This window comes from Scyliorhinus torazame, chromosome 5, assembly GCF_047496885.1.
Source record: "Scyliorhinus torazame isolate Kashiwa2021f chromosome 5, sScyTor2.1, whole genome shotgun sequence".
Lineage (NCBI taxonomy): Eukaryota > Metazoa > Chordata > Chondrichthyes > Carcharhiniformes > Scyliorhinidae > Scyliorhinus > Scyliorhinus torazame.
The window spans coordinates 9,744,881-9,770,781 of record NC_092711.1 but is presented as its reverse complement, the minus strand read 5'-3'; the positions used below and the strand labels follow the sequence as shown (position 1 = coordinate 9,770,781).

General features: G+C 46.9%; 1 gene segment (V, D, J or C); it reads left to right on the top strand.

Moving 5' to 3' along the window:
• Positions 1-25,901, top strand: part of LOC140418169 (T cell receptor alpha variable 38-2/delta variable 8-like) — a 154,494-nt gene that overhangs the window by 53,212 nt on the left and 75,381 nt on the right. Inside the window, 1 exon segment of the V gene segment in view lies at positions 4,784-4,833. Coding sequence covers positions 4,784-4,833 — 50 coding nt within the window.

Below are 25,901 nucleotides of genomic sequence, written 5' to 3'. Positions count from 1 at the left end.
AAATAACTGTCTGGAATGAAAAATTCTTTGGAGAGGACAGAGGGATTTTGACTCTGTATTTAAGCCCAGACAGCATTTGGGTTGTGAGTGTTTGATGGACAGTGCAGATAAAGCTTTACTCTGAAACACTGGAATTTAGTTTAAGGGTGATTTAATCACATGCTTCAGAATAATAATTGATATTGTACATCTCGTGTGTGTCTCAGTGTCAGCTGTGAAACATGTACAGCACAATCTCATCCTGTTTCTGTGTGTCTCTCTGAAATTCGCTGGTCCTTTCCTAAATTACCACTGACTAGATTTCAAAAGGGCTCCATTGCCTGTGAAGCAGTTTGTGATACCCAAAGGTTATGAAAAGTGCTTTAGAAAAGTCTGTCCCAAGCTGTTGTGAGGATGTTCAGAGTCAGTGTGTGACTTGGGTCACACACAGGCCAGATACACCTCTCCAAGTTAAAGGTGGAGAATGGATCTCGCTCCATTTGAAAGATGTATTGACCCAGCCTGTCTGAGTTTGTGTCTGTGTGTGAGTTTGTGTTTGTCTGTACACGTGTGTGTGTGTGTGTCTGGGGTGGGGTGGGAGTTTGTGTGTGTGACTTTTTACGCGGCACGGTAGCACAGTGGGTAGCACTGTGGCTTTACAGCTCCAGGGTCCCGGGTTCGATTCCCGGCACGTTCTCTCTGTGTCTGCGTGGATTTCCTCCGGGAGCTCCGGTTTCCTCCCACAAGTCTGAAAGACGTGCTGTTAGGTAATTTGGACATTCTGAATGCTCCCTCTGTGTACCCAAACAGGTGCCGTAATGTGGTGACTAGGGGCTTTTCACAGTAACTTCATTGCAGTGTTAATGTAAGCCTACTTGTGACAATAAAGATTATTATACATGGTAGTCCCTCAGGCTCTTACCCTGGGTACATGGTAGTCAGCACTCCAAAAGGGTTAATTGTAGTGTCCACAGCAGTATGGTGTAATGTAGTATTAACTGGGACAAGAGCTTACAGTATAAACAGTGACGGGATCAACTGCAGTGATCACTGGGAAAGGAGCTAATGTGTTCTCAATAGAGATATGGATGAGAACGGTTATATATTACAAGGTAATATACACAATGACATTCTCCAATGCAGTAATATTTCTGACACAGTGTAGAGCAGCATTTACAGCGACTGATGCTGCTGGGAAATAAATTCATCCAGGGCTTTGTATCAGATTATTAAAATTGGTTATTGTTAAGGTGGTCTAGTCGCGAAGGCAGGCTCGATCAGCTGGATGGCCCACTCCTGTTCCTATGTACCTCTCCTGGGAGTATTTGATGGGGACAGATGTAGAGGGATCTTTACTGTGCATCTAACCCCGTGCTGTACCTGTCCTGGGAGTGTTTGATGGGGACAGTGTAGAGGGAGCTTTACTCTGTATCTAACCCCGTGCTGTACCTGTCCTGGGAGTTTTTGATGTGGACAGTGTAGAGGGAGCTTTACTCTTTATCTAACCCTATGCTGTACCTGTCCTGGGAATGTTTAATGGGGACAGTGTAGAGGGAGCTTCATTCATTATCTAACCTCGTGCTGTACCTGTCCTGTAGTGTTTGATGGGGACAGTGTAGAGGGAGCTTTACTCTGTATCTAACCCTGTGCTGTACCTCTCCTGGGAGTTTTTGATGTGGACAGTGTAGAAGGAGCTTGACTCTGTATCTCACCCTGTGCTGTACCTGTCTTGGGAGTGTTTGATGGGGACAGTCTAGAAGGAGCTTTACTCTGTATCACCCCGTGCTGTACCCATCTTAGGAGTGTTTGATGGGGACAGTGGAGAGGGAGCTTTACTCTTTATCTGACCCTATGTTGTACCTGACCTGGGACTGTTTGATGGGGACAATGTGGTGGGAGCTTTATTCTATATCTAACCACGTGCTGTACCTGTCCTGGGATTGTTTGATGGGGACAGTGTCGAGGGAGCTTTAATCTGTATCTAAAACCGTGCTGTCCCAGTCCTTGGGAGTGTTTGATGGGGACAGTGTAGAGGGTGCTTTACTCTGTATCTAACCTCGTGCTGTGCCTGCCCCTGTGATTGTTTGATGGGGACAGTGCAGAGGGAGCTTTACTCTTTATGTAACCTCATGCTGTACCTGTCCTGGTGTGTTTAATGGGGACAGTGGAGAGGGAGCTTTACTCTGTATCTAACCCCGTGTTGTACCTGTCCTGGGAGTGTTTGATGGGGACGGTGTAGAGGGAGCTTTACTCTGTATCTAACACAGTGCTGTACCTGTCCTAGGACTGTTTGATGGGGACAGTGTAGCAGGAGCATTACTCTGTATCTAACCCCATCCTGTACCTGTCCTGGGAGTGTTTGATGGTGACAGTGTCGAGGGAGAATTACTCTGATTCTAACCCCGTGCTGTACCTGACCTGGGAGTGTTTGATGGTGACTGTGTATAGGGAGCTTTACTCTGATTCTAACCCCGTGCTGTCCCTGACCTGGAAGTGTTTGATGGTGACTGTGTACAGGGAGCATAACTCTTTATCTGACCCCATGCTGTACCTGTCCTGGGAGTGTTTGATGATTCCGTCAGAGAAGATTCCTGGCCACAAAAACAAAGCTCATTTTAAAAGTTTCACTTCATATTTTACATGTTGTTCACAGACAGATTTCTTCAATGAGCTGCTCTATAAATTTGGATTCAGTTTGATTTTTTCTCACTGAGATGTTAAGCTTATTCCTCAATCAATACAGGGTCATCGGCAACAACATCTTTTTATTAGACAAGGAGGTTCAATGGGATTTTTCACTGAAATCCACTGATGTCAGTTCATGAGATTAGAATTTATAATGAAACAATTTGGATTCAATGAAAACGGTCAGTTTGATAACCCCAACTGCTTTCTGTTCACTCGCCCCTCACTCTCCACTCTCACCTTGTTTTTAATTTAGGGAATTCTGCAGGCAGCTTGTGCACAGGAAGAGCCCAAAAATGGTGGCACTTTCCAAATTAAGTTCAGAGTCTCTGAAGATGGATTTCTTTCTCTCTTTCTACTTGAACATGTACAAACTGACAGCAGGCATATTGATTTCACAGTAAGATTCCACAATCAGAAATGTGGTCATGGTGGAAAATTCCCCCACGTCCCCTGTGGAAAGGATGAATTAACTCCCTCATTCCCACGTTTAAGTTTAAGACTTTTAACTCATGACCTTCAAACATTTTGCAGTCCGTGAGCTACTTTTTAATAAGTGTGGTCACTGTTGCTGTGTTTTTTGAAAAATTTTTCATTCCGATGAGGACGGACATAACAACATACAAACAATCAGTCAGTCACAACACAAACAAAATACTATTCTCCTCATTTGACATTTATTCCTTTATTTCCATTAAACCTTTCCCCTCTTCCCTCCCCTTCCCCACTGGCAACAAACAGATCTGTAAATAGAGACAAGAACAGCTTCCATCTCGTCCAGAAACCCCCATCTGAGCCACAAAGGGCTAACTTTAGTTTCTCAAGTTTAAGGAATTCCGCAATATCCCTCAACCATGTTGATATTTTTGGCGGATCTTCTGACTTCCCTTCCAATAAAATTAGCCTCCGGGCGATCAATGTGACAAAGGCCACCACATCGGCCCCGTCCCCATCCATTAGTCCCGGTACTTCCGACACCCCAGAAATTGCCTCATGTGGTCCCAGTAATATTTCCACCTCCACAACTTTTGTTTGTGTTTTAAATAGCGAGAGCCAGAAGCCCACGAATTGTGGACGTGACCAGAAGATGTGGACATGGTTAACTGGTCCTCCTTTACACTCTCACATTTATCTTCTTCCTCTGTGAAGAATCTGCTCATTCGGTCCTGTGTCATATGGCCCCTGTGTACATCCTTGAATTGTATCAAGCCCATCCGAGCACATGAAGATGTCGCATTGACCCTGGTATAATCTCACTCCATCGTTCCCATTCCAACGCCACATCCAACTCTTCCTTCCACTTTTGTTTCATCTTTTCAATCGCTGCTTTCTTTCTGTCCATCAGCCACCTGTAAATGTTAGTAATTCTCCCATTACCAACTCAGCTGTGAGGAGCAATTTATCCAGCACCTTGTTCTCTGGTAGGCAAACGAACGAGGACAACTCCTTTTTCACCAAGTTTCATCATTGAAGATAATTAAACTTCACCTCCCTCTGCATTTTATGTTTCTCCCTCAATTCTTCAAATCTACTTTCCAACAACAAGTCTGTAACCTGTTTCAGCCCAGCTTTATGCCACTGTTTAAATATTGTATCCAGTCTTGCCGCCGGGGTGAATCGGGGGTTTCCATAAATAGGGGCTCGCACCGTCAAGTTTACCAAACCAAAATGGCGTCTCCGCTTGCTCCAGATGTTGAAGGAAGATTCCAGCACCGGGCTTTGAGTAAACCTCCCCGGGGGAAATGGGAGTGGAGCCGCAGCTGAAGTCTGCAAACTAGCCCCTTTACACGATGCTTCCACCACCTGTACCCATTCCGCTTCTTCCTCTCCCCACCATTGCCCAATCTTCTCCAAATTCACCGCCCAATAACAATACAAAAGATTGGGAAGCACCAACCCTCCCACCCACCCATTCTTTTTAAATGTGAGCTGGTATTTTTGAAGAGAAATCCAATTAATCTCCTTCCATTTACTGATGGAGAAGTGATCTGCCGCATTTTCTATCTGTTTAGAGCAGGGTGTCTGTGTGAGGGTAAGTGTGTTACTGTGTGTGTGGACTTTTCTCTATCTGTCTATCTGCCAGTCGCCCTGGTCCAAGATTCTATTTCTCTCTCCACAGATGCTGCCTGACCTGCTCAGTATTTTCCGCATTGGTACAAGAGCGAGGAGGTAAGGCTGAAGTTATACAAGACACTAGTTAGACCTCAGCTGGAATATTGTGGACAGTTCTGGGTGCCACATGATAGGAAGAGTGTGAACACACTGGAGCGAGTGCAGAGGAGGTTCACAAGAATGGTTCAGGAATGAGACACTTCAGTGATGAGGTTACATTGGAGAGGTTGGGTCTGTTCTCCACGCAGAGAAATGGCCAAGAGGAGATTTGATAGAGGTGTTCAAATTCTTGGGGGTGCCGGACAGAGTAGATCGGGGGAAACTGTTCCCACTATTAAGAATCTCAAGAACGAGATGGCACAGAATTAAAGGGAATTGGAAAACAAGGAATTGTGGGGCGAAATTCTCCGGAAACGGCGCGATGTCTGCCGACTGGCGCCCAAAACGGCGCAAATCAGACGGGCATCGCGCCGCCCCAAAGGTGCAGAAGGCTCCGCATCTTTGGGGGCCGAGCCCCAACATTGAGGGGCTAGGTCGGAGCCGGAGGAATTTCCGCCCCGCCAGCTGGCAGAAAATGCCTTTGGTGCCCCGCCAGCTGGCGCGGAAATGACATCTCCGGGCGGCGCATGCGCGGGAGCGTCAGCGGCCGCTGACAGTTTCCCACGCTTGTGCAGTGGAGGGAGTCTCTTCCGCCTCCGCCATGGTGGAGACCGGGGCGGAGGCGGAAGGGAAAGAGTGCCCCCACGGCACAGGCCCGCCCGCGGATCGGTGGGCCCCGATCGCGGGCCAGGCCACCGTGGGGGCACCCCCCGGGGCCCCGGAGCCCGCCCGCGTCGCCTTGTCCCGCCGGTAAGGTAGGTGGTTCAATTTACGCTGGCAGGACAGGCATTTTAGCGGCGGGACTTCGGCCCATCCGGGCTGGAGAATCGAGCAGGGGGGCCCGCCAACCGGCGCGGCGCGATTCCCGCCCTGCCGAATCTCCGGTGCCGGAGACTTCGGCAACCAGCAGGGGCGGGATCCACGCCAGCCCCCGGCGATTCTCCGACCCCCCGCCCCTGATGTGAGAAAATGGGAACAGTATAGTGTAGAGAGAGCCCTGCTCGCTATCTGACCCCGTGCTGTACCTGTCCTGGGAGTGTTTGATGGGGACAGTGTAGAGAGAGCTTTACTCTGTATCTAACCCCGTGCTGTACCTGTCCTGGGAGTGTTTGATGGGGTCAGTGTAGAGGGAGCTTTACTCTGTATCTAACCCCGTGCTGTACCTGTCCTGGGAGTGTTTGATGGGGACAGTGGAGAGGTAGCTTTGCTCTGTATCTAGTCCCGTGCTGTACCTGTCCTGGGAGTGTTTGATGGGGACAGTGTAGAGAGAGCTTTACTCTGTATCTAACCCTGTGCTGTACCTGTCCTGGGAGTGTTTGATGAGGACAGTGTAGAGGGAGCTTTACTCTGTATCTAACCCCGTGCTGTACCTGTCCTGGGAGTGTTTGATGGGGACAGTGTAGAGGGAGCTTTACTTTGTCAGACAAGAATTGAAGTGCATAAGTTGGGAACATAGGCTGGCAGGGAAGGACACAAGTGAAATGTGGAACTTGTTCAAGGAACAGTTGCTACGTGTCCTTGATATGTATGTCCCTGTCAGGCAGGGAAGAGATGGTCGAGTGAGGGAACCATGGTTGACAAGAGAGGTTGAAAGTCTTGTTAAGAGGAAAAAGGTGACTTATGTAAGGCTGAGGAAACGAGGTTCAGACAGGGCATTGGAGGGATACAAGATAGCCAGGAGGGAACTGAAGAAAGGGATTAGGAGAGCTAAGAGAGGGCATGAACAATCTTTGGCGGGTAGGATCAAGGAAAACCCCAAGGCCTTTTACACATATGTGAGAAATATGAGAATGACTAGAGCGAGGGTAGGTCCGATCAAGGACAGTAGCGGGAGATTGTGTATTGAGTCTGAAGAGATAGGAGAGGTCTTGAACGAGTACTTTTCTTCTGTATTTACAAATGAGAGGGGCGATATTGTTGGAGAGGACAGTGTGAAACAGATTGGTAAGCTCGAGGAAATACTTGTTAGGAAGGAAGATGTGTTGGGCATTTTGAAAAACTTGAGGATAGACAAGTCCCCCGGGCCTGACGGGATATATCCAAGGATTCTATGGGAAGCAAGAGATGAACTTGCAGAGCCGTTGGCAATGATCTTTTCGTCCTCACTGTCAACAGGGGTGGTACCAGGGGATTGGAGAGTTGCGAATGTCGTGCCCCTGTTCAAAAAAGGGACTAGGGATAACCCTGGGAATAACAGGCTAGTTAGTCTTACTTCGGTGGTAGGCAAAGTAATGGAAAGGGTGCTGAAGGATAGGATTTCTAAGCATCTGGAAAGACACTGCTTGATTAGGGATAGTCAGCACGGATTTGTGAGGGGTAGGTCTTGCCTTACAAATCTTATTGAATTCTTTGAGGAGGTGACCAAGCATGTGGATGAAGGTAAAGCAGTGGATGTAGTGTACATGGATTTTAGTAAGGCATTTGATAAAGTTCCCCATGGTAGGCTTATGCAGAAAGTAAGGAGGCATGGGATAGTGGGAAATTTGGCCAGTTGGATAACGAACTGGCTAACCGATAGAAGTCAGAGAGTGGTGGTGGATGGCAAATATTCAGCCTGGATCCCAGTTACCAGTGGCGTACCGCAGGGATCAGTTCTGGGTCCTCTGCTGTTTGTGATTTTCATTAATGACTTGGATGAGGGAGTTGAAGGGTGGGTCAGTAAATTTGCAGACGATACGAAGATTGGTGGAGTTGTGGATAGTAAGGAGGGCTGTTGTCGGCTGCAAAGAGACATAGATAGGATGCAGAGCTGGGCTGAGAAGTGGCAGATGGAGTTTAACCCTGAAATGTGTGAGGTTGTCCATTTTGGAAGGACAAATATGAATGCGGAATACAGGGTTAACGGTAGAGTTCTTGGCAATGTGGAGGAGCAGAGAGATCTTGGGGTCTATGTTCATACATCTTTGAAATTTGCCACTCAAGTGGATAGAGCTGTGAAGAAGGCCTATGGTGTGCTCGCGTTCATTAACAGAGGGATTGAATTTAAGAGCCGTGAGGTGATGATGCAGCTGTACAAAACTTTGGTAAGGCCACATTTGGAGTACTGTGTACAGTTCTGGTCGCCTCATTTTAGGAAGGATGTGGAAGCTTTGGAAAAGGTGCAAAGAAGATTTACCATCCAGGATGTTGCCTGGAATGGAGAGTAGGTCTTACGAGGAAAGGTTGAGGGTGCTAGGCCTTTTCTCATTAGAACGGAGAAGGATGAGGGGCGACTTGATAGAGGTTTATAAGATGATCAGGGGAATAGATAGAGTAGACAGTCAGAGACTTTTTCCCCGGGTGGAACAAACCATTACAAGGGGACATAAATTTACGGTGAAAGGTGGAAGATATAGGAGGGATATCAGAGGTAGGTTCTTTACCCAGAGAGTAGTGGGGGCATGGAATGCACTGCCTGTGGGAGTAGTTGAGTCGGAAACATTAGGGACCTTCAAGCAGCTATTGGATAGGTACATGGATTACGGTTAAATGATATAGTGTAGATTTATTTGTTCTCAAGGGCAGCACGGTAGCATTGTGGATAGCACAATTGCTTCACAGCTCCAGGGTCCCAGGTTCGATTCCGGCTTGGGTCACTGTCTGTGCGGAGTCTGCACGTCCTCCCCGTGTCTGCGTGGGTTTCCTCCGGGTGCTCCGGTTTCCTCCCACAATCCAAAGATGTGCGGGTTAGGTGAATTGGCCAATGATAAATTGCCCTTAATGTCCAAATTGCCCTTGGTGTTGGGTGGAGGTGTTGAATTTGGGTGGGGTGCTCTTTCCGGGGGCCGGTGCAGACTCGGGGGGGGGGGGGGGGGGGGGGGGGGGGCGAATGGCCTCCTTCTGCACTGTAAATTCAATGATAATCTATGATTAATCTAGGACAAAGGTTCGGCACAACATCGTGGGCCAAAGGGCCTGTTCTGTGCTGTATTTTCTATGTTCTATGTTCTAACCCCCGTGCTGTACCTGTCCTGGGAGTGTTTGATGGGGACAGTGTAGAGGGAGCTTTACTCTGTACCTAACCTCCGTGCTGTACCTGTCCTGGGAGTGTTTGATGGGGACAGTGTAGAGGGAGCTTTATTCTGTATCTAACCCCGTGCTGCACCTGTCCTGGGTGTGTTTGATGGGAACAGTGTAGAGAGAGCCCTGCTCGATATGTAACCCCGTGCTGTACCTGTGCTGGGAGTGTTTGATGGGGACAGTGCAGAGGAGCTTTACTCCGTATGTAACCCCGTGATGTACCTGTCCTGGGAGTGTTTGCCAGGGACAGTGTAGAGGAATCTGTGTCTAACCCCATGATGTACCTTTACTGGTCATGTTTGATGGAGTTTCAAAATCTCCAATAAATGTCTTCTATTAGTTTCTCCATCTGTCTGTTTCTGCTTCTCTCTCTGTCTGTCTGGGAATATTGTCAAAACAAAATCCACGATCAGCAGTCAGCCATTTTAAATTACTTAATGGTGGCCATTCTAGGTGAGCACAGCACAGTCATTTCTGACATTTGTACACGTTGGTATAACAAAATCCTGATGGAAAGTGTCTGATTTAAACAGTGATTTGTTGGGGAATGTGGATGTAGAAAGGGAGCTGGCTGTCCTTGTACACCAGTCACTGAAAGTGGAGAGGGGGGTGCAGCAAGCAGTTAAGAAGGCCAATGATATGTTGGCCTTCATTGCAAGAGGGATTTGAGTTCAGACGTGGAGATGTCTTCCTGCAGTTACACAAGGCCTTGGTGAGACCACACCTGGAGTATTGTGTCCAGTTTCGTCTCACTAACTAAGAAAGGATATAGTTGCCAGAGAGGGAGTGCAGCGGAGGGTCAATTGGCTGATAGGGAGTTTCCCGGACTGTCCTACAAGGAGAGATTGGTTTGACTGTGGCACAGTGGTTAGCACTGCTGCCTCACAGTGCCAGTGACCGGGGTTAAATTCCAGCCTTGTGTGACTGATTATGTGGAGTTTGCAGTTTCTTCCCATGTGTGCGTGGGTTTCTTCCGGGTGCTCCGGTTTCCTTCCACAGTCCAAAGATGTGCAGGCGAGGTGGAATGGTCCTGCTAAATTACCCCTTAGTGTCCAAGAAAGATTGTTTAGATTAGGTTAAGGAGTTATCGGGATAGGACGGGTGACTGAGCTTACATAGAGTGCTGTGTCAGAGGGTTGGTGTAGATTCGATGGGCAGAATGGCCTCCTTCTGCATTGTAGGGATTCTGTGATTGTGCCCGTATTCACCAGAGCCGAGAAGGATGAGAGGGGATGTTGGCCGTGCTAAATTGCCCCTGAGTGGCCCAAAGGTTAGGTGGTGTTACTGGTGTTATTTGGATTTGGTGGAGGCGTGGGCTTGTGTAGGGTGCTCTCTCCGAGGGCCAGTGCAGACTCGATGGGCCAAATGGCCTACTCCTGCAATGTATATTCTCTGGTTCTGCGAGCTCTGATTGAAATGTATCACATTCCAACAGCGCTGTTCAGACGATTCACAGGGATGGTGATTTCCACGTTGTACTGCCTCTGCCATGTCTTGGGAGTGATCATGGAAACAGTGTAGAGGAAACCTTACTCTGTATCTAACCCCGTGCTGCACCTGTCCAGGCAGTGTTTGATGGGGACAGTGTAGAGGGAGCTTTACTCTGTACCTAACCCCGTGCTGTCCTGGGAGTGTTTGATGGGGAGAGTGTGGAGGGAGCTTTACTCTGTATCTAACCCTGTGCTGTACCCGTCCTGGGAGTGTTTGATGGGGACAGTGTGGAGGGAGCTTTACGCTGTATCTAACCCGGTGCTGTACCTGTCCTGGGAGTGTTTGATGGGGACAGTGTAGAGCGAGCTTTACTCTGTATCTAACCCCGTGCTGTACCTGTCCAGGCAGTGTTTGATGGGTACAGTGCAGAGGGAGCTTTAGTGCGAATATATCATCGTACTGTATCTGCCCTGGGAGTGTTTGATGTGGACAGCGTAGAGGCAGCTTTACTCTGTTTAGATCAGTGCCCTGTACCTGTCCTGGGAGGGTTTGATGGGGAGAATGTAGAGGGAGCCTTACTCTGTGTCTAACCACGTGCTGTACCTGTCCTGGGGAGTGTTTGATGGGGACAGTGTAGAGGAAGCTTTACTCTGTATATACCATGGTACTGTAGCTGCCCTGGGAGGGTTTGTTGGGGACAGTTTATAGGGATGTGTAATCTGTATCTAACCCCATGATGTACTTTGGCTAACAGTGTTTGATGGAGATTCTGAATCTTGAATTAATGTATTCTGTTAATGTCCCCATCTTCTCTGTCTCTGCAACTCTCTATCTTTCTCTCTGGGAATCTGTCTAAACAAACCCACGATCAGCAGTCAGCCATTTTAAGTTACTTAACGGTGGCCATTTTATGTTAGCACAACACTGAGACAATTCAGACAGTTGTCCAAGTTAGTGTCAAACAATAACTGAAGGAAAGAGTCGTATTTAAACAGTGATATGTTGGGCAATGTGGATGTACAAATGGAGCTTGTACACCAGTCGCTGAAAGTGGAGAGGGGGGTGCAGCAAGCAGTTAAGAAGACCAATGATATGTTGGCCTTCATTGCAAGAGGGATTTGAGTTCAGAAGTGGAGAAGTCTTACTGCAGTTACACTGGGCCTTGGTGAGACCACACCTGGAGTACTGTGTACAGTTTTTGGTCTCCCTACCATGGAAGGATATAGTTGCCAGAGAGGGAGTGCAGCGGAGGGTCAGTCGGCTGATAGGGAGGTGGCCGGACTGTCCTAGGAGGAGATATTGGTTCAATAGGGCCTGAACGAGCCCTGTTTCTCCAACCTAACCCTGGAGATCAAATCCCACATTCCTGGTGATTTCTCCCCTCTCAAAGATGGAAAGATATTGACTAAGTTTAAAGCAGAAATTGACTGATTTCTAAATCCCATTGACATAAAGGGATATGGGGATAGTGTTGGGGAAAAGACATTGAAGTAAAAATATTTTACAGCTGGATTCACAGAATACAGACAACAAAGTATCTTCAATTTTGGAAGAGCCACAAATATTGTCAAACATTTGGGAAATGATTGGAAACAGTTTGGACTGAGATCTCCTCAGTGACCTGTGTGCAGACCCCACCCCCGACTTACTGTGAGGAATGTCCCCCTCGGTGTGTTTCCTGTGTCTGCTAAGGAAGACACTTGTCCTGTCTATGGTTATGTTAATTCAGCAGTCAACAACAGATTCTGTCCTGTCGTTATTTCTGTCTTTGTTTGACATTTGTTTCCCTCTGAATTTCTGGCATGTTTGGAATGACTATTCGTCTGTCACCCGAGGAAGGCTTTCCATAGAATGAGTAAAAACCAGCAAGAAATCACAGAATGTGAGTTAAACACAACTTCATTTCTGCCTCCATTTTGAGAGAAGATTGCTGGCCACAAAAACAAAGCTCATTGCAAAGTTTCACTTCATATTTTACATGTTGTTCACAGACAGATTTCTTCAATGAGCTGCTCTATAAATATGGATTCAATTTGATTTTTTCTCACTGTGAGATGTAAAGTTTATTCCTGAATCAATACAGGGTCATCGGCAACAACATCATTTTATAGACAAGGGGGTTCAATGGGATTTTTCACTGAAATCCTCTGATGTCAATTCCTGAGATTAGAATTTATAATGAAACAATTTGGATTAAATGAAAACGGTCATTTTGATAACCCCAATGTCCTGACTGCCTCACGTCCTGGCACCCTCACACCATCACACCCTCATGTCTCCTAACACTCACATCCTGACCCACTCGCGTCCCCGAAACCTCAGATCCTGACCCGCTGTGTACCTCTTTCTGTGTGTGTGTCCCTCACTCTGTCTGTGTGCCCACCGCTCTCTGTCCCTCTCTGTATCCCTCTCTCTCTCTGTGTCCCTGTCTCTCTCTGTGTCCTTCTATCTCACTCTATCCCTCTCTTTCATTGCGTACCTCTTTCTATCTGTGTCACTCTTTCTGTGTCCCTCTCCCTCTATGTGTCCCCCTCTCTCTGTCTCTCTCGCTGTGTCCCTCTCTTGCTGTGTCCCCCTCTCTCTAACTGTGTCCCTCTCTGTCCCCCTCGCTCTCTCTGTCCCCCTCACTCTTGGTGTGTCCCTCACTATCTAGCTGTGTCCCTCACACTCTCGCTGTGTCCCACTCTCTCTCATTGTGTCCCACTCTCTCTCATTGTGTCCCTCTCTCTCTCGCTGTGTCCAACTCTCTCTCGCTGTGACCCTCTCTCTCTCGCTGTGTCCTTCTCTCTCTCGCTGTGTCCTTCTCTCTCTCGCTGTGTCCTTCTCTCTCTCGCTGTGTCCTTCTCTCTCTCGCTGTGTCCTTCTCTCTCTCGCTGTGTCCCCCTCTCTCTCGCTGTGTCCCCCTCTCTCTCGCTGTGTCCCCCTCTCTCTCGCTGTGTCCCCCTCTCTCTCGCTGTGTCCCCCTCTCTCTCGCTGTGTCCCCCTCTCTCTCGCTGTGTCCCCCTCTCTCTCGCTGTGTCCCCCTCTCTCTCGCTGTGTCCCCCTCTCTCTCGCTGTGTCCCCCTCTCTCTCGCTGTGTCCCCCTCTCTCTCGCTGTGTCCCCCTCTCTCGCTCTCTGTGTCCCTCGCTCTCGCTGTGTCCCTCGCTCTCGCTGTGTCCCTCGCTCTCGCTGTGTCCCTCGCTCTCGCTGTGTCCCTCGCTCTCGCTGTGTCCCTCGCTCTCGCTGTGTCCCTCGCTCTCGGTGTGTCCCTCGCTCTCGGTGTGTCCCTCGCTCTCGGTGTGTCCCTCGCTCTCGCTGTGTCCCTCGCTCTCGCTGTGTCCCTCGCTCTCGGTGTGTCCCTCGCTCTCGGTGTGTCCCTCGCTCTCGGTCTGTCCCTCGCTCTCGGTGTGTCCCTCGCTCTCGGTGTGTCCCTCGCTCTCGGTGTGTCCCTCGGTGAGTGTGAGAGTCAGTGAGTGTGAGTCTGACTGTGTGTGAATCAGTATGTAATAATGAGTCTGTGTGTAAGAGTGAGTTAGTGAGTGAGTGAGCGTGTGTTAGTGAGTGATTGTTTAAGGTTGTTAGTGAGTGTGTAAGAGTATGTGCATAAGAGTGCGTGTAAGTGAGTGTGTAAGAATGAGTTAAATCTAACCCCTCGATTAGATTGCACATTGTATCGCACTGCAGTGTATCTGTAAACGGTGAGTGTGTGCAAGGGTGAGTGTGTCTAAGAGTGAGCGAGTCAGCGTGTGAGTATGTCAATGAGAGTGACTGTGTAAGTGAGTTTGTGTGTGAGCGAGTTAGTGTGTAAGAATGAGTGAGTAGGTGAGTGAGTGCGCAAGTGTGTATAATGGTGGGTGTGAGTGAGGGTGAGTAAGTGTGTAAGAGTGACTGTTTAAGAGTGGGTGAGTGTGAGGGAGTGTGAGTGCGTGTGTAGGAGTGTGTGTGAGTGAATGTGTAAGAGTAAGTGTGCAAGTGAGTGAGCGTGTAAGAGGGTGAGTGTGTGTGTGATTGAATGTGTAAGAGTGAGTGCCGGCGTGTGAGTGAGTGTGCGAGTGAGTGTTTAAGTGTGAGAGAGTGAGTGTGTAAGACTGAGTGAGTGATGTGAGTGTGAGAGTGAGTGTGACGGAATAAGTGAGTTTCCGTGTATAAATGAGTGTGTATGAGTGAGTAACTGTGTAATAGTGAGCGAGTGTGAGTCAGGGTGTGTAAGAGTTAGTTAGCTCATAAGTGAGTGAGAGTGTGTTAGTGAGTGATTTAGTGTGTGGTTGAGTATGTGAGTGGGTAAGAGAGTGAGTGTGTAAGAGTGAGTCGGTGTGCGTGAATGAGTGTGTGTGAGTGAGTGTGTGATTGAGTGAGCATGAGGTGGTGAGTGTTCGAGTTAGTGCATGAGTGTGAGTGAATGCGAGTTAGTGAGTGTGCGGAAGGATGTGTGTGACAGAGACAGTGTGTAATACAGTCAGTGTAAGAGTGAGATTTAGTGAGTACGAGTGTGCTAGTGAGTATGCGTGTCCAAAAGTGAGTGTAGGTGAGTGTAAGAGTGAGAGTGTGTGTGAAAATGTGTGCATAAGAGGGAGTATAAGAGTGACTGAGTGTGGAAGTGTGACTGTGTGTAAGAGTGAGTGTGAATGATAGTTAGTCTGTGTTAGTGAGAGAGTGTGAGTGTGTGAGTAAGAGTGAGTTTGAATCAGTGAGTGAGCCTGAGTGAGTGTGTAAGAGTGAGCGAGTTAGTGTGTGAGTGGGTATGTGAGTGTGAGTAACTGAATGTGTAAGTGAGTGAGTGAATATCTGAGAGTGTGTGTGTTAGCGTGTGAGAGTGAGTGTGTCAGAGTGAGTGAATGAGTGTGTGAGTGAGTGTGAAGGCGAGTAAGAGTATGTAAGAGTGAGTGTGTGAGTGAATGTGTAAGAATGAATGAGCGAGTATGTGAGTGGGTGAGTGTTTAAGTGTGAGTGAGTGTGGAAGAGTGTGTGAGTGAGTGTGGAAGACTGAGCGAGTGTGTAGGAATGAGTGAGTTTCCGTGTACAGGTGAGTGTGTGTGAGTGAGTGTGTAAGAGTGAATGAGGGTGTGTAAGAGTGAGTGTGTGTGAGTGATTGTGTAAGAGTGAGTGAGTGCGTAAGAGTATATTTGTAAGAGTGTGAGTGAGTGTGTATGAGTGAGTTAAATCTAACCCCTCGATTAGATTCCACTCTGTAACTCACTCCCGGGTATCTGTTATTCTATATATAAACTATCCTGAACCCCTCGATTAATTCCAGTCTGTAACTTGCTCCCGGGTATCTGTTATTCTATAAATAAACTATCCTGAACCCCTCGATTAGATTCCAGTCTGTAACTCACTCCCGGGTATCTGTTATTCTATATATAAACCATCCTGAACCCCTCGATTAGATTCCAGTCTGTAACTCACTCCCGGGTATCTGTTATTCTATATATAAACCATCCTGATCCCCTCCATTAGGTTCCAGACTGTAACTCATTCCTGGGTATCTGTTATTCTATATGTAAACCATCCTGATCCCCTCCATTAGATTCCACTCTGTAACTCACTCCCGGGTATCTGTTATTCTATATATAAACTATCCTGAACCCCTCGATTAGATTCCAGTCTGTAACTCACTCCCGGGTATCTGTTATTCTATATATAAGCCATTCTGAACCCCTCGATTAGATTCCAGTCTGTAACTCACTCCCGGGTATCTGTTATTCTATATATAAACTATCCTGAACCCCTCGATTAGATTCCAGTCTGTAACTCACTCCCGGGTATCTGTTATTCTATATATAAGCCATTCTGAACCCCTCGATTAGATTCCAGTCTGTAACTCACTCCCGGGTATCTGTTATTCTATATATAAGCCATTCTGAACCCCTCAATTAGATTCCAGTCTGTAACTCACTCCCGGGTATCTGTTATTCTATATATAAACTATCCTGAACCCCTCGATTAGATTCCAGTCTGTAACTCACTCCCGGGTATCTGTTATTCTATATATAAACCATCCTGTACCCCTCGATTAGATTCCAGTCTGTAACTCACTCCTGGGTATCTGTTATTCTATATATAAACCATCCTGATCCCCTCCATTAGGTTCCAGTCTGTAACTCACTCCTGGGTATCTGTTGTTCTATATATAAACTATCCTGAACCCCTCGATTAGATTCCAGTCTGTAACTCACTCCTGGGTATCTGTTGTTCTATATATAAACTATCCTGAACCCCTCGATTAGATTCCAGTCTGTAACTCACTCCTGGGTATCTGTTGTTCTATATATAAACTATCCTGAACCCCTCGATTAGATTCCAGTCTGTAACTCACTCCTGGGTATCTGTTATTCTGTATATAATCTATCCCGAACACCTCGATTAGATTCCAGTCTGTAACTCACTCCCGGGTATCTGTTATTCTGTATATAATCTATCCCGAACACCTCGATTAGATTCCAGTCTGTAACTCACTCCCGGGTATCTGTTGTTCTATATATAAACTATCCTGAACCCCTCGATTAGATTCCAGTCTGTAACTCACTCCTGGGTATCTGTTATTCTGTATATAATCTATCCCGAAGCCCTCCATTAGATTCCAGTCTGTAACTCACTCCAGGGTATCTGTTATTCTGTATGTAATCTATTCCGAAGCCCTCCATTAGATTGCAGTCTGTAATTCATTCCCAGATATCATTTATTCTGTGTATTAACCAGCGATATGCCGGACTGAGATGAGGAGGAATTTTGTCACTCAGATGGTGGTGAATCCTGGGAATTCTCTATCCCAGAGGGATGTGGAGACTCTGTCATTGAGCCGGTTCTAGACTGAGGTTGATGGATCAGCAAGAGGCACGGGGATAGGGCAGGAATATGGTGTTGAAATGGAAGAATCTCCATGATCATATTGACTGGTGGAGCGAGCTCGAAGGGCTGAATGGCCCAGTCCTGCTCCTATTCCTTGTGGTCTGTTATTGCCAATTATTTCTCTGTTTATCTATTTACGATTATCCAGAAAAGTGGGATGGGAATGAATTCTGCATTGTTTGTGATTTGGATATTGGAGTAATCATCACTTGGGGTAAGTTCTGTTATGTTGAGAATTCCCGATCTTCTTTCAAAATAAAACCCTTCCTTTGGAAACATTGCCTCATTCCCTCTACTTGCTGTAAATATCCTGGCAGCTTCTGTTGTGGAAATTGGAGAGGAACATTTATTATGTTTGTAACCCCATACTGAACCTGTCTTGGGGGTGTTTGATGGGGACAATGTAGAGGGAGCTTTACTCTGTATCTAACCCCGTGCTGTACCTGTCCTGGGAGTGTTTGATGGGGACAGTGGAGAGGGAGCTTTACTCTGTATCTAACCCGGTGCTGTACCTGTCCTGGGAGTGTTTGATGGGGACAGTGTAGAGGGAGCTTTACTCTGTATCTAACCCCGTGCTGTACCTGTCCTGGGAGTGTTTGGTGGGGACAGTGTAGAGGGAGCTTGACTCTGTATCGAACCCCGGGCTGCACCTGTCCTGGGAGTGTTTGATGGGGACAGTGTAGAGGGAGCTTTAATCTGTATCTAACCCCGTACTGTACCTGTCCTGGGAGTGTTTGATGGGGACAGTGCAGAGGCAGCTTCACTCTGTATCTAACCCTGTGCTGTACCTGTCCTGGGAGTGTTTGATGGGGACAGTGCAGAGGCAGCTTTACTCTGTATCTAGCCCTGTGCTGTACCTGTCCTGGGAGTGTTTGAAGGGAAGAGTGTAGAGGGAGCTTTACTCTGTATCTAACCCTGTGCTGTACCTGTCCTGGGAGTGTTTGATGGGGACAGTGTAGAGGGGGCTTTACTCTGTATCTAACCCCGTGCTGTACCTGTTCTGGGAGTGTTTGATGGGGACAGTGTAGAGGGTGCTTTACTCTGTATCTAACCCCGTGCTGTACCTGTTCTGGGAGTGTTTGATGGGGACAGTGTAGAGGGAGCTTTAATCTGTATCTAACCCCGTGCTGTACCTGTCCTGGGAGTGTTTGATGGGGACAGTGCAGAGGCAGCTTCACTCTGTATCTAACCCTGTGCTGTACCTGTCCTGGGAGTGTTTGATGGGGACAGTGTAGAGGCAGCTTCACTCTGTATCTAGCCCTGTGCTGTACCTGTCCTGGGAGTGTTTGAAGGGAAGAGTGTAGAGGGAGCTTTACTCTGTATCTAACCCTGTGCTGTACCTGTCCTGGGAGTGTTTGATGGGGACAGTGTAGAGGGGGCTTTACTCTGTATCTAACCCCGTGCTGTACCTGTCCTGGGATTGTTTGATGGGGTCAGTGTAGAGGGAGCTTTACTCTGTATCTAACTCCTTATTCATGGGTCACTAAACACTAGCGTGCGGGTACATTAAGCAATCAGGAAGGCCAATGGTACGTTAACTTTCATCGCTCGGGGTTATTAGTATTGGGGTTAAGATGACTTGCTGCAATTGTACAGAGCCTTGGTCACAACACACCTGGACCATTGTGTGGAGTTTTGTTCTCCATATCTAAGGAAGGATATACTTGCTGTAGAAGGAGTGTAACGGAGATTCACCAGACGAATCCCTGGGATGGTGAAGTTGTCTGATGAGGAGAGATTGAGGAAAATGTACCTGTGTTCCCGAAAAATGAGAGGTGATCTCGAAACATACACAATTCATACGGGGCATCACAAGATAGATGTAGGTCAGATGGTCTCTCTGACTGGTGAGATTAGACCCAGGGGGAAGGGGCACAGTCTCAAACCATAAGACCATAAGACATTGAAGCAGAATTAGGCCACTCGGCCCATCGAGTCTGCTCCGCCATTCAATCATGGCTGATATTTTTCTAATTCCCATTCTCCTGCCTTCTCTCCATAACCCCTGATCCCCTTATTGATCAAGAACCCATCTATCTCTGTCTTAGAGACACTCAGTGATTTGGCCTCCACAGCCTTCTGCGGCAAAGAGCTCCACATATTCACCGCCCTCTGGCTGAAGAAATTCCTCCTCATCTCTGTTTTAAAGGATCGTCCCTTTAGTCTGAGATGGTGTCCTCTGGTTCTAGTTTTTCCTACAAGTGGAAACATCCTCTCCACGTCCACTCTATCCAGGCCTCGCAGTATCCTGTAAGTTTCAATAAGACCCCCCCTCATCCTTCTAAACTCCAACGAATACAGACCCAGTGTCCTCAACCATTCCTCATACGACAAGTTCTTCATTCCAGGGAACACTCTTGTGAACCTCCTCTGGACCCTTTCCAAGGCAGCACATCCTTCCTTAGATACTGGGCCTAAAACTGCTCACAATACTCCAAATGGGGCCTGACCAGAGCCTTGTACAGCCTCAGAAGTACATCCCTGGTCTTGTATTCTCGCCCTCTTGACATGAATGCTCAGAATCAGGGGTAGAACATTGCAGACTGAGATGAGGAGGAATTTCTTCATTCAGAGGGTGGAGAATCTTGGAATTCTCTGATCAAGAGGGTTGTGGAAGCTCAATCATTGAGCATGTTCCAGACACAAATCGACTGTGTATAATACAATAGGAATGTGTGTGAGTGTGCGTGCGTCTGTGCGTGCCAGGATCTGTTTGAATGGTGGAGCAGACTCGATGGGCCACATCGCCTACACATGCTCATATTTTCCTTTGATACTTAAATGCGTATACACACACAAGTTCACAGATACACACACACACATGTGCGTGCACACTGACTGATACATACACGGCAACAGATACATACACACACACACACACACACATGCGTGCATAGACACATGCGTGTACACACACATTGGTGCACACACATACATATATATTAGCCATTTAAGACCATTTGATAGAATGCTACACATCCCAGTTTGCCAATGACACCAAACATTAGACAGCGTTGTAAGCAACATATCTGGAAACATCAAATTGCAGGGAGATATTATCGTTTTGGCGGTACACTGAACTGGTGGACGTGTTTCAGTGTTGGGAAATGTTTCGATGATGTGCTTTAGACTTAAAAAGGATAGAACCGTGATCTTTATAAACGATGAGAAGACTGAAACAGTGGAAGTTTAAACTGTACAGATATTTCACAGCTCGATTCACACAATACCAGACAGCAATGTATGGTAGATTTTGGAAGTGCCACAAATGTTGCCAAGTGCAGTGCGAGGCGTACCTCAATGTTCCAGTCTTACTGAGAAACTGTCAGCCCACAGGACAACATTTCTGTATAATAGGATTGAAGCACAAGTTCAAATAGTTTTGTTTCAAAGTTTAAAATAACCAGTCATTTTTCTGTGCAGCTTTCGGAATCTGTCAGTGGAATTTAGGTTAGACAGACAAGTGTTAACAAGAGTATTGGGAACTGATTGGAAGTTTTGATGGAGATATTCCTGCATTATGGAAATATGTGAGATCTATTTAGGGTTGGGGAATGGATTGATCAAAGGATGTAGCTTTTTGTTATCTAGATCAGACTGACAGCCTTGAAGATTCACAACTTCCATGTGCTGAGAGAAAGGATTGATTAACCAAGGCCTATTATTCAAATACTTCAGACAAATGACAAAACACCAGTAACAGAGAATATACAAACAGAGGCAAGCAGACATCTGTAATCGGAGCTTAAACTTCATGTTTAAATGTGGAGGGCTGAAATAAACAAGAGTCCACCCTAAGATTCGGTGCAATTTGAGTTCTGCTTTTCCAAAAAATAAAAATAACTGTCTGCAATGAAAAATTGCTAGGACAGGATAGAGGGATTTTGACTCTGTATTTGAGCCCAGACAGCATTTGGGTTGTGAGTGTTTGATGGACAGTGCAGATAAAGCTTTACTCTGAAACACTGGAATTTAGTTTAAGGGTGATTTAATCACATGCTTCAGAATAATAATTGATATTGTACATCTCGTGTGTGTCTCAGTGTCAGCTGCGAAACATGTACAGCACAATCTCATCCTGTTTCTGTGTCTCTCTGAAATTCGCTGGTCCTTTCCTAAATTACCACTGACTAGATTTCAAAAGGGCTCCATTGCCTGTGAAGCAGTTTGTGATACCCAAAGGTTATGAAAAGTGCTTTAGAAAAGTGTCCGCAAGCTGTTGTGAGGATGTTCAGAGTCAGTGTGTGACTTGGGTCACACACAGGCCAGATACACCTCTCCAAGTTAAAGGTGGAGAATGGATCTCGCTCCATTTGAAAGATGTATTGACGCAGCCTGTCTGAGTTTGTGTCTGTGTGTGAGTTTGTGTTTGTCTGTACACGTGTTTGTGTGTCTGGGGTGGGGTGGGAGGTTTTGTGTGTGTGACTCATTACGCGGCACGGTAGCACAGAGGGTAGCACTGTGGCTTCAAAGCTCCAGGGTCCCGGGTTCGATTCCCGGCACGTCCTCCCTGTGTCTGCGTGGTTTTCTTCCGGGAGCTCCGGTTTCCTCCCACAAGTCTGAAAGTCGCGCTGTTGGGTAATTTGGACATTCTGAATTCTCCCTCTGTGTACCCGAACAGGCGCTGGAATGTGGCGACTAGGGGCTTTTCACAGTAACTTCATTGCAGTATTAATGTAAGCCTACTTGTGACAATAAAGATTATTATACATGGTAGTCCCACAGGCTCTTAGCCTGGGTACATGGTAGTCAGCACTCCAAAAGGGTTCATTGTAGTGTCCACAGCAGTATGGTGTAATGTAGTATTAACTGGGACAAGAGCTTACAGTATAAACAGTGACTGGGTCAACTGCAGTGATCACTGGGAAAGGAGCTAATGTGTTCTCAATAGAGATATGGACGAGAACGGTTATATATCACAAGGTAATATACACAATGACATTCTCAAATGCAGTAATATTTCTGACAGTGTAGAGCAGGATTTACAGCTACTGGGATGCTGCTGGGAAATAAATTCATCCAGGGCTTTGTATCGGATTATTAAAATAGGTTATTGATTCAGGTGGTCTAGTCGCTAAGGCAGGCTCGATCAGCTGAATGGCCCATTCCTGTTCCTAGGTACCTCTCCTGGGAGTATTTGGTGAGGACAGATGTAGAGGGAGCTACATCTGGACAATTTTGGACGCCAAGAGCAATTTAGCTTGGCCAATCCACCTAACTTGCACATCTTTGGACTGTGGGAGGAAACCGGAGCACCCGGAGGAAACCCACGCGCACACGGGGAGGATGTGCAGACTCCGCACAGACAGTGGCCCAAGACGGAATCGAACCTGGGACCCTGGAGCTGTGAAGCAATTGTGCTATCCACAATGCTACCGTGCTGCCCCAGAGCTTTTCTCTGTATGTCACCCTGTGCTGTACCTGTCTTGGGAGTGTTTGATGGGGACAGTGTAGAGCGAGCTTTACTCTGTATCTAACCCCGTGCTGCACCTGTCCTGGGTGTGTTTGATGGGGACAGTGAAGAGGGAGCTTTACTCTGTATCTAACCCCGTGCTGTACCTGTCATGGGAGTGTTTGATGGGGACAGTGTGGAGGGAGCTTTACTCTGTATCTCACCCCGTGCTGTACCTGTCCTAGGAGTGTTGATGGGGGCAGTGCAGAGGGAGCTTTACTCTTTATCTAATCTTATGCTGTCCCTGTCCTGTTAATGTTTAATGGGGACAGTGTAGAGGGAGCTTCACTCTGTATCTAACCCCGTGTTGTACCTGTCCTGGGACTGTTTGATGGGGACGACGTGGAGGGAGCTTTACTCTGTATCTAAGCCCGTGCTGTACCTATCCTGGGAGTGTTTGATGGGGATAGTGTAGAGGGAGCTTTACTCTGTATCTAACCCCGTGCTGTACCTGTCCTAGGACTGTTAGATGGGGACAGTGTAGCGGGAGATTTACTCTGATTCTACCCCCGTGCTGTACCTGTCCTGGGAGTTTTTGTTGGGGACAGTGTAGAGGGAGCTTTACGCTGTATCTAACCCCGTGCTGTACCTGTCTTGGGAGTGTTTCATGGGGACAGTGCAGAGGGAGCTTTACTCTGTATCTAACCCGCGCTGTGCCTGTCCTGGGAATGTTTGATGGGGACAGTGTGGAGGGAGCTTTACTCTGTATCTGACCACGTGCTGTACCTGTTCTGGAAGTGTTTGATGGGGACAGCGTGGAGGGAGCTTTACTCTGGATCTAACCCTGTGCTGTACCTGTCCTGGGAGTGTTTGATGGGGACAGTGTAGAGGGAGCTTTACTCTGTATCTAACCCCGTGCTGTACCTGTCCTGGGAGTGTTTGATGGGGACAGTGCAGAGGGAGCATTACTCTCTATCTAACCCCATGCTGTACGTGTCCTGGGAGTGTTTGATGGGTCTTTATGAAAAATCCCTGGCCACAAAAACAAAGCTCTTTTTAAAGTTTCACTTCATATTTTGCATGTTGTTCGCAGACAGATTTCTTCAATGAGCTGCTCTATAAATTTGGATTCAATTTGATTTTTTCTCACTGTGAGATGTAAAGCTTATTCCTCAATCAATACAAGGTCATCGGCAACAACATCTTTTTATTAGACAAGGAGGTTCAATGGGATATTTCACTGAAATCCACTGATGTCAGTTCATGAGATTAGAATTTATAATGAAACAATTTGGATTCAATGAAAACGGTCAGTTTGATAACCCCACCTGCTTTCTGTTCACTCGCCCCTCACTCTCCACTCTCACCTTGTTTTTAATTTGGGGAATTCTGCAGGCAGCTTGTGCACAGGAAGAGCCCAAAAATGGTGGCACTTTCAAAATTAAGTTCAGAGTCTCTGAAGATGGATTGCTTTCTCTCTTTCTACTTGAACATGTACAAACTGACAGCAGGCATATTGATTGCACAGTAAGATTCCACAATCAGAAATGTGATCATGGTGGAAAATTCCCCCACGTCCCCTGTGGAAAGGATGATTTAGCTCCCTCATTCCCACGTTTAAGTTTAAGACTTTTAACTCATGACCTTCAAACATTATGCAGTCCGTGAGCTACTTTTTAATAAGTGTGGTCACTGTTGCTGTGTTTTTTGAAAATATTTTCATTCCGATGAGGACGGACATAACAACATACAAACAATCAGTCAGTCACAACACAAACAAAATACTATTCTCCTCATTTGACATTTATTCCTTGATTTCCATTAAACCTTTCCCCTCTTCCCTCCCCTTACCCACTGGCAACAAACAGATCTGTAAATAGAGACAAGAACAGCTTCCATCTCGTCCAGAAACCCCCATCTGAGCCACAAAGGGCTAACTTTAGTTTCTCAAGTTTAAGGAATTCCGCAATATCCCTCAACCATGTTGATATTTTTGGCGGATCTTCTGACTTCCCTTCCAATAAAATTAGCCTCCGGGCGATCAATGTGGCAAAGGCCACCACATCGGCCCCGTCCCCATCTATTAGTCCCGGTACTTCCGACACCCCAGAAATTGCCTCATGTGGTCCCAGTAATATTTCCACCTCCACAACTTTTGTTTGTGTTTTAAATAGCGAGAGCCAGAAGCCCACGAATTGTGGACGTGACCAGAAGATGTGGACATGGTTAACTGGTCCTCCTTGACATTCTCACATTTATCTTCTTCCTCTGTGAAGAATCTGCTCATTCGGTCCTGTGTCATATGGCCCCTGTGTACATCCTTGAATTGTATCAAGCCCATCCGAGCACATGAAGATGTCGCATTGACCCTGGTATAATCTCACTCCATCGTCCCCATTCCAACGCCACATCCAACTCTTACTTCCACTTTTGTTTCATCTCTTCAATCGCTGCTTTCTTTCTGTCCATCAGCCACCTGTAAATGTTAGTAATTCTCCCATTACCAACTCAGCTAGGAGGAGCAATTTATCCAGCACCTAGTTCTCTGGTAGGCAAACGAACGAGGACAACTCCTTTTTCACCAAGTTTCATCATTGAAGATAATTAAATTTCACCTCCCTCTGCATTTTATGTTTCTCCCTCAATTCTTCAAATCTACTTTCCAACAACAAGTCTTTAACCTGTCTCAGCCCAGCTTTATGCCACTGTTTAAATATTGTATCCAGTCTTGCCGCCGGGGTGAATCGGGGGTTTCCATAAATAGGGGCTCGCACCGTCAAGTTTACCAAACCAAAATGGCGTCTCCGCTTGCTCCAGATGTTGAAGGAAGATGCCAGCACCGGGCTTTGTGTAAACCTCCCCGGGGGAAATGGGATTGGAGCCGCAGCGGAAGTCTGCAAACTAGCCCCTTTACACGATGCTTCCACCACCTGTACCCATTCCGCTTCTTCCTCTCCCCACCATTGCCCAATCTTCTCCAAATTCACCGCCCAATAACAATACAAAAGATTGGGAAGCACCAACCCTCTCACCCACCCATTCTTTTTAAATGTGAGCTGGTCCAATTAATCTCCTTCCATTTACTGATGGAGAAGTGATCTGCCGCATTTTCTATCTGTTTAGAGCAGGGTGTCTGTGTGAGGGTAAGTGTGTTACTGTGTGTGTGGACTTTTCTCTATCTGTCTATCTGCCAGTCGCCCTGGTCCAAGATTCTATTTCTCTCTCCACAGATGCTGCCTGACCTGCTCAGTATTTTCCCGCATTGGTACAAGAGCGAGGAGGTAAGGCTGAAGTTATACAAGACACTAGTTAGACCTCAGCTGGAATATTGAGGACAGTTCTGGGCTCCACACTAGGAAGGATGTGAACACACTG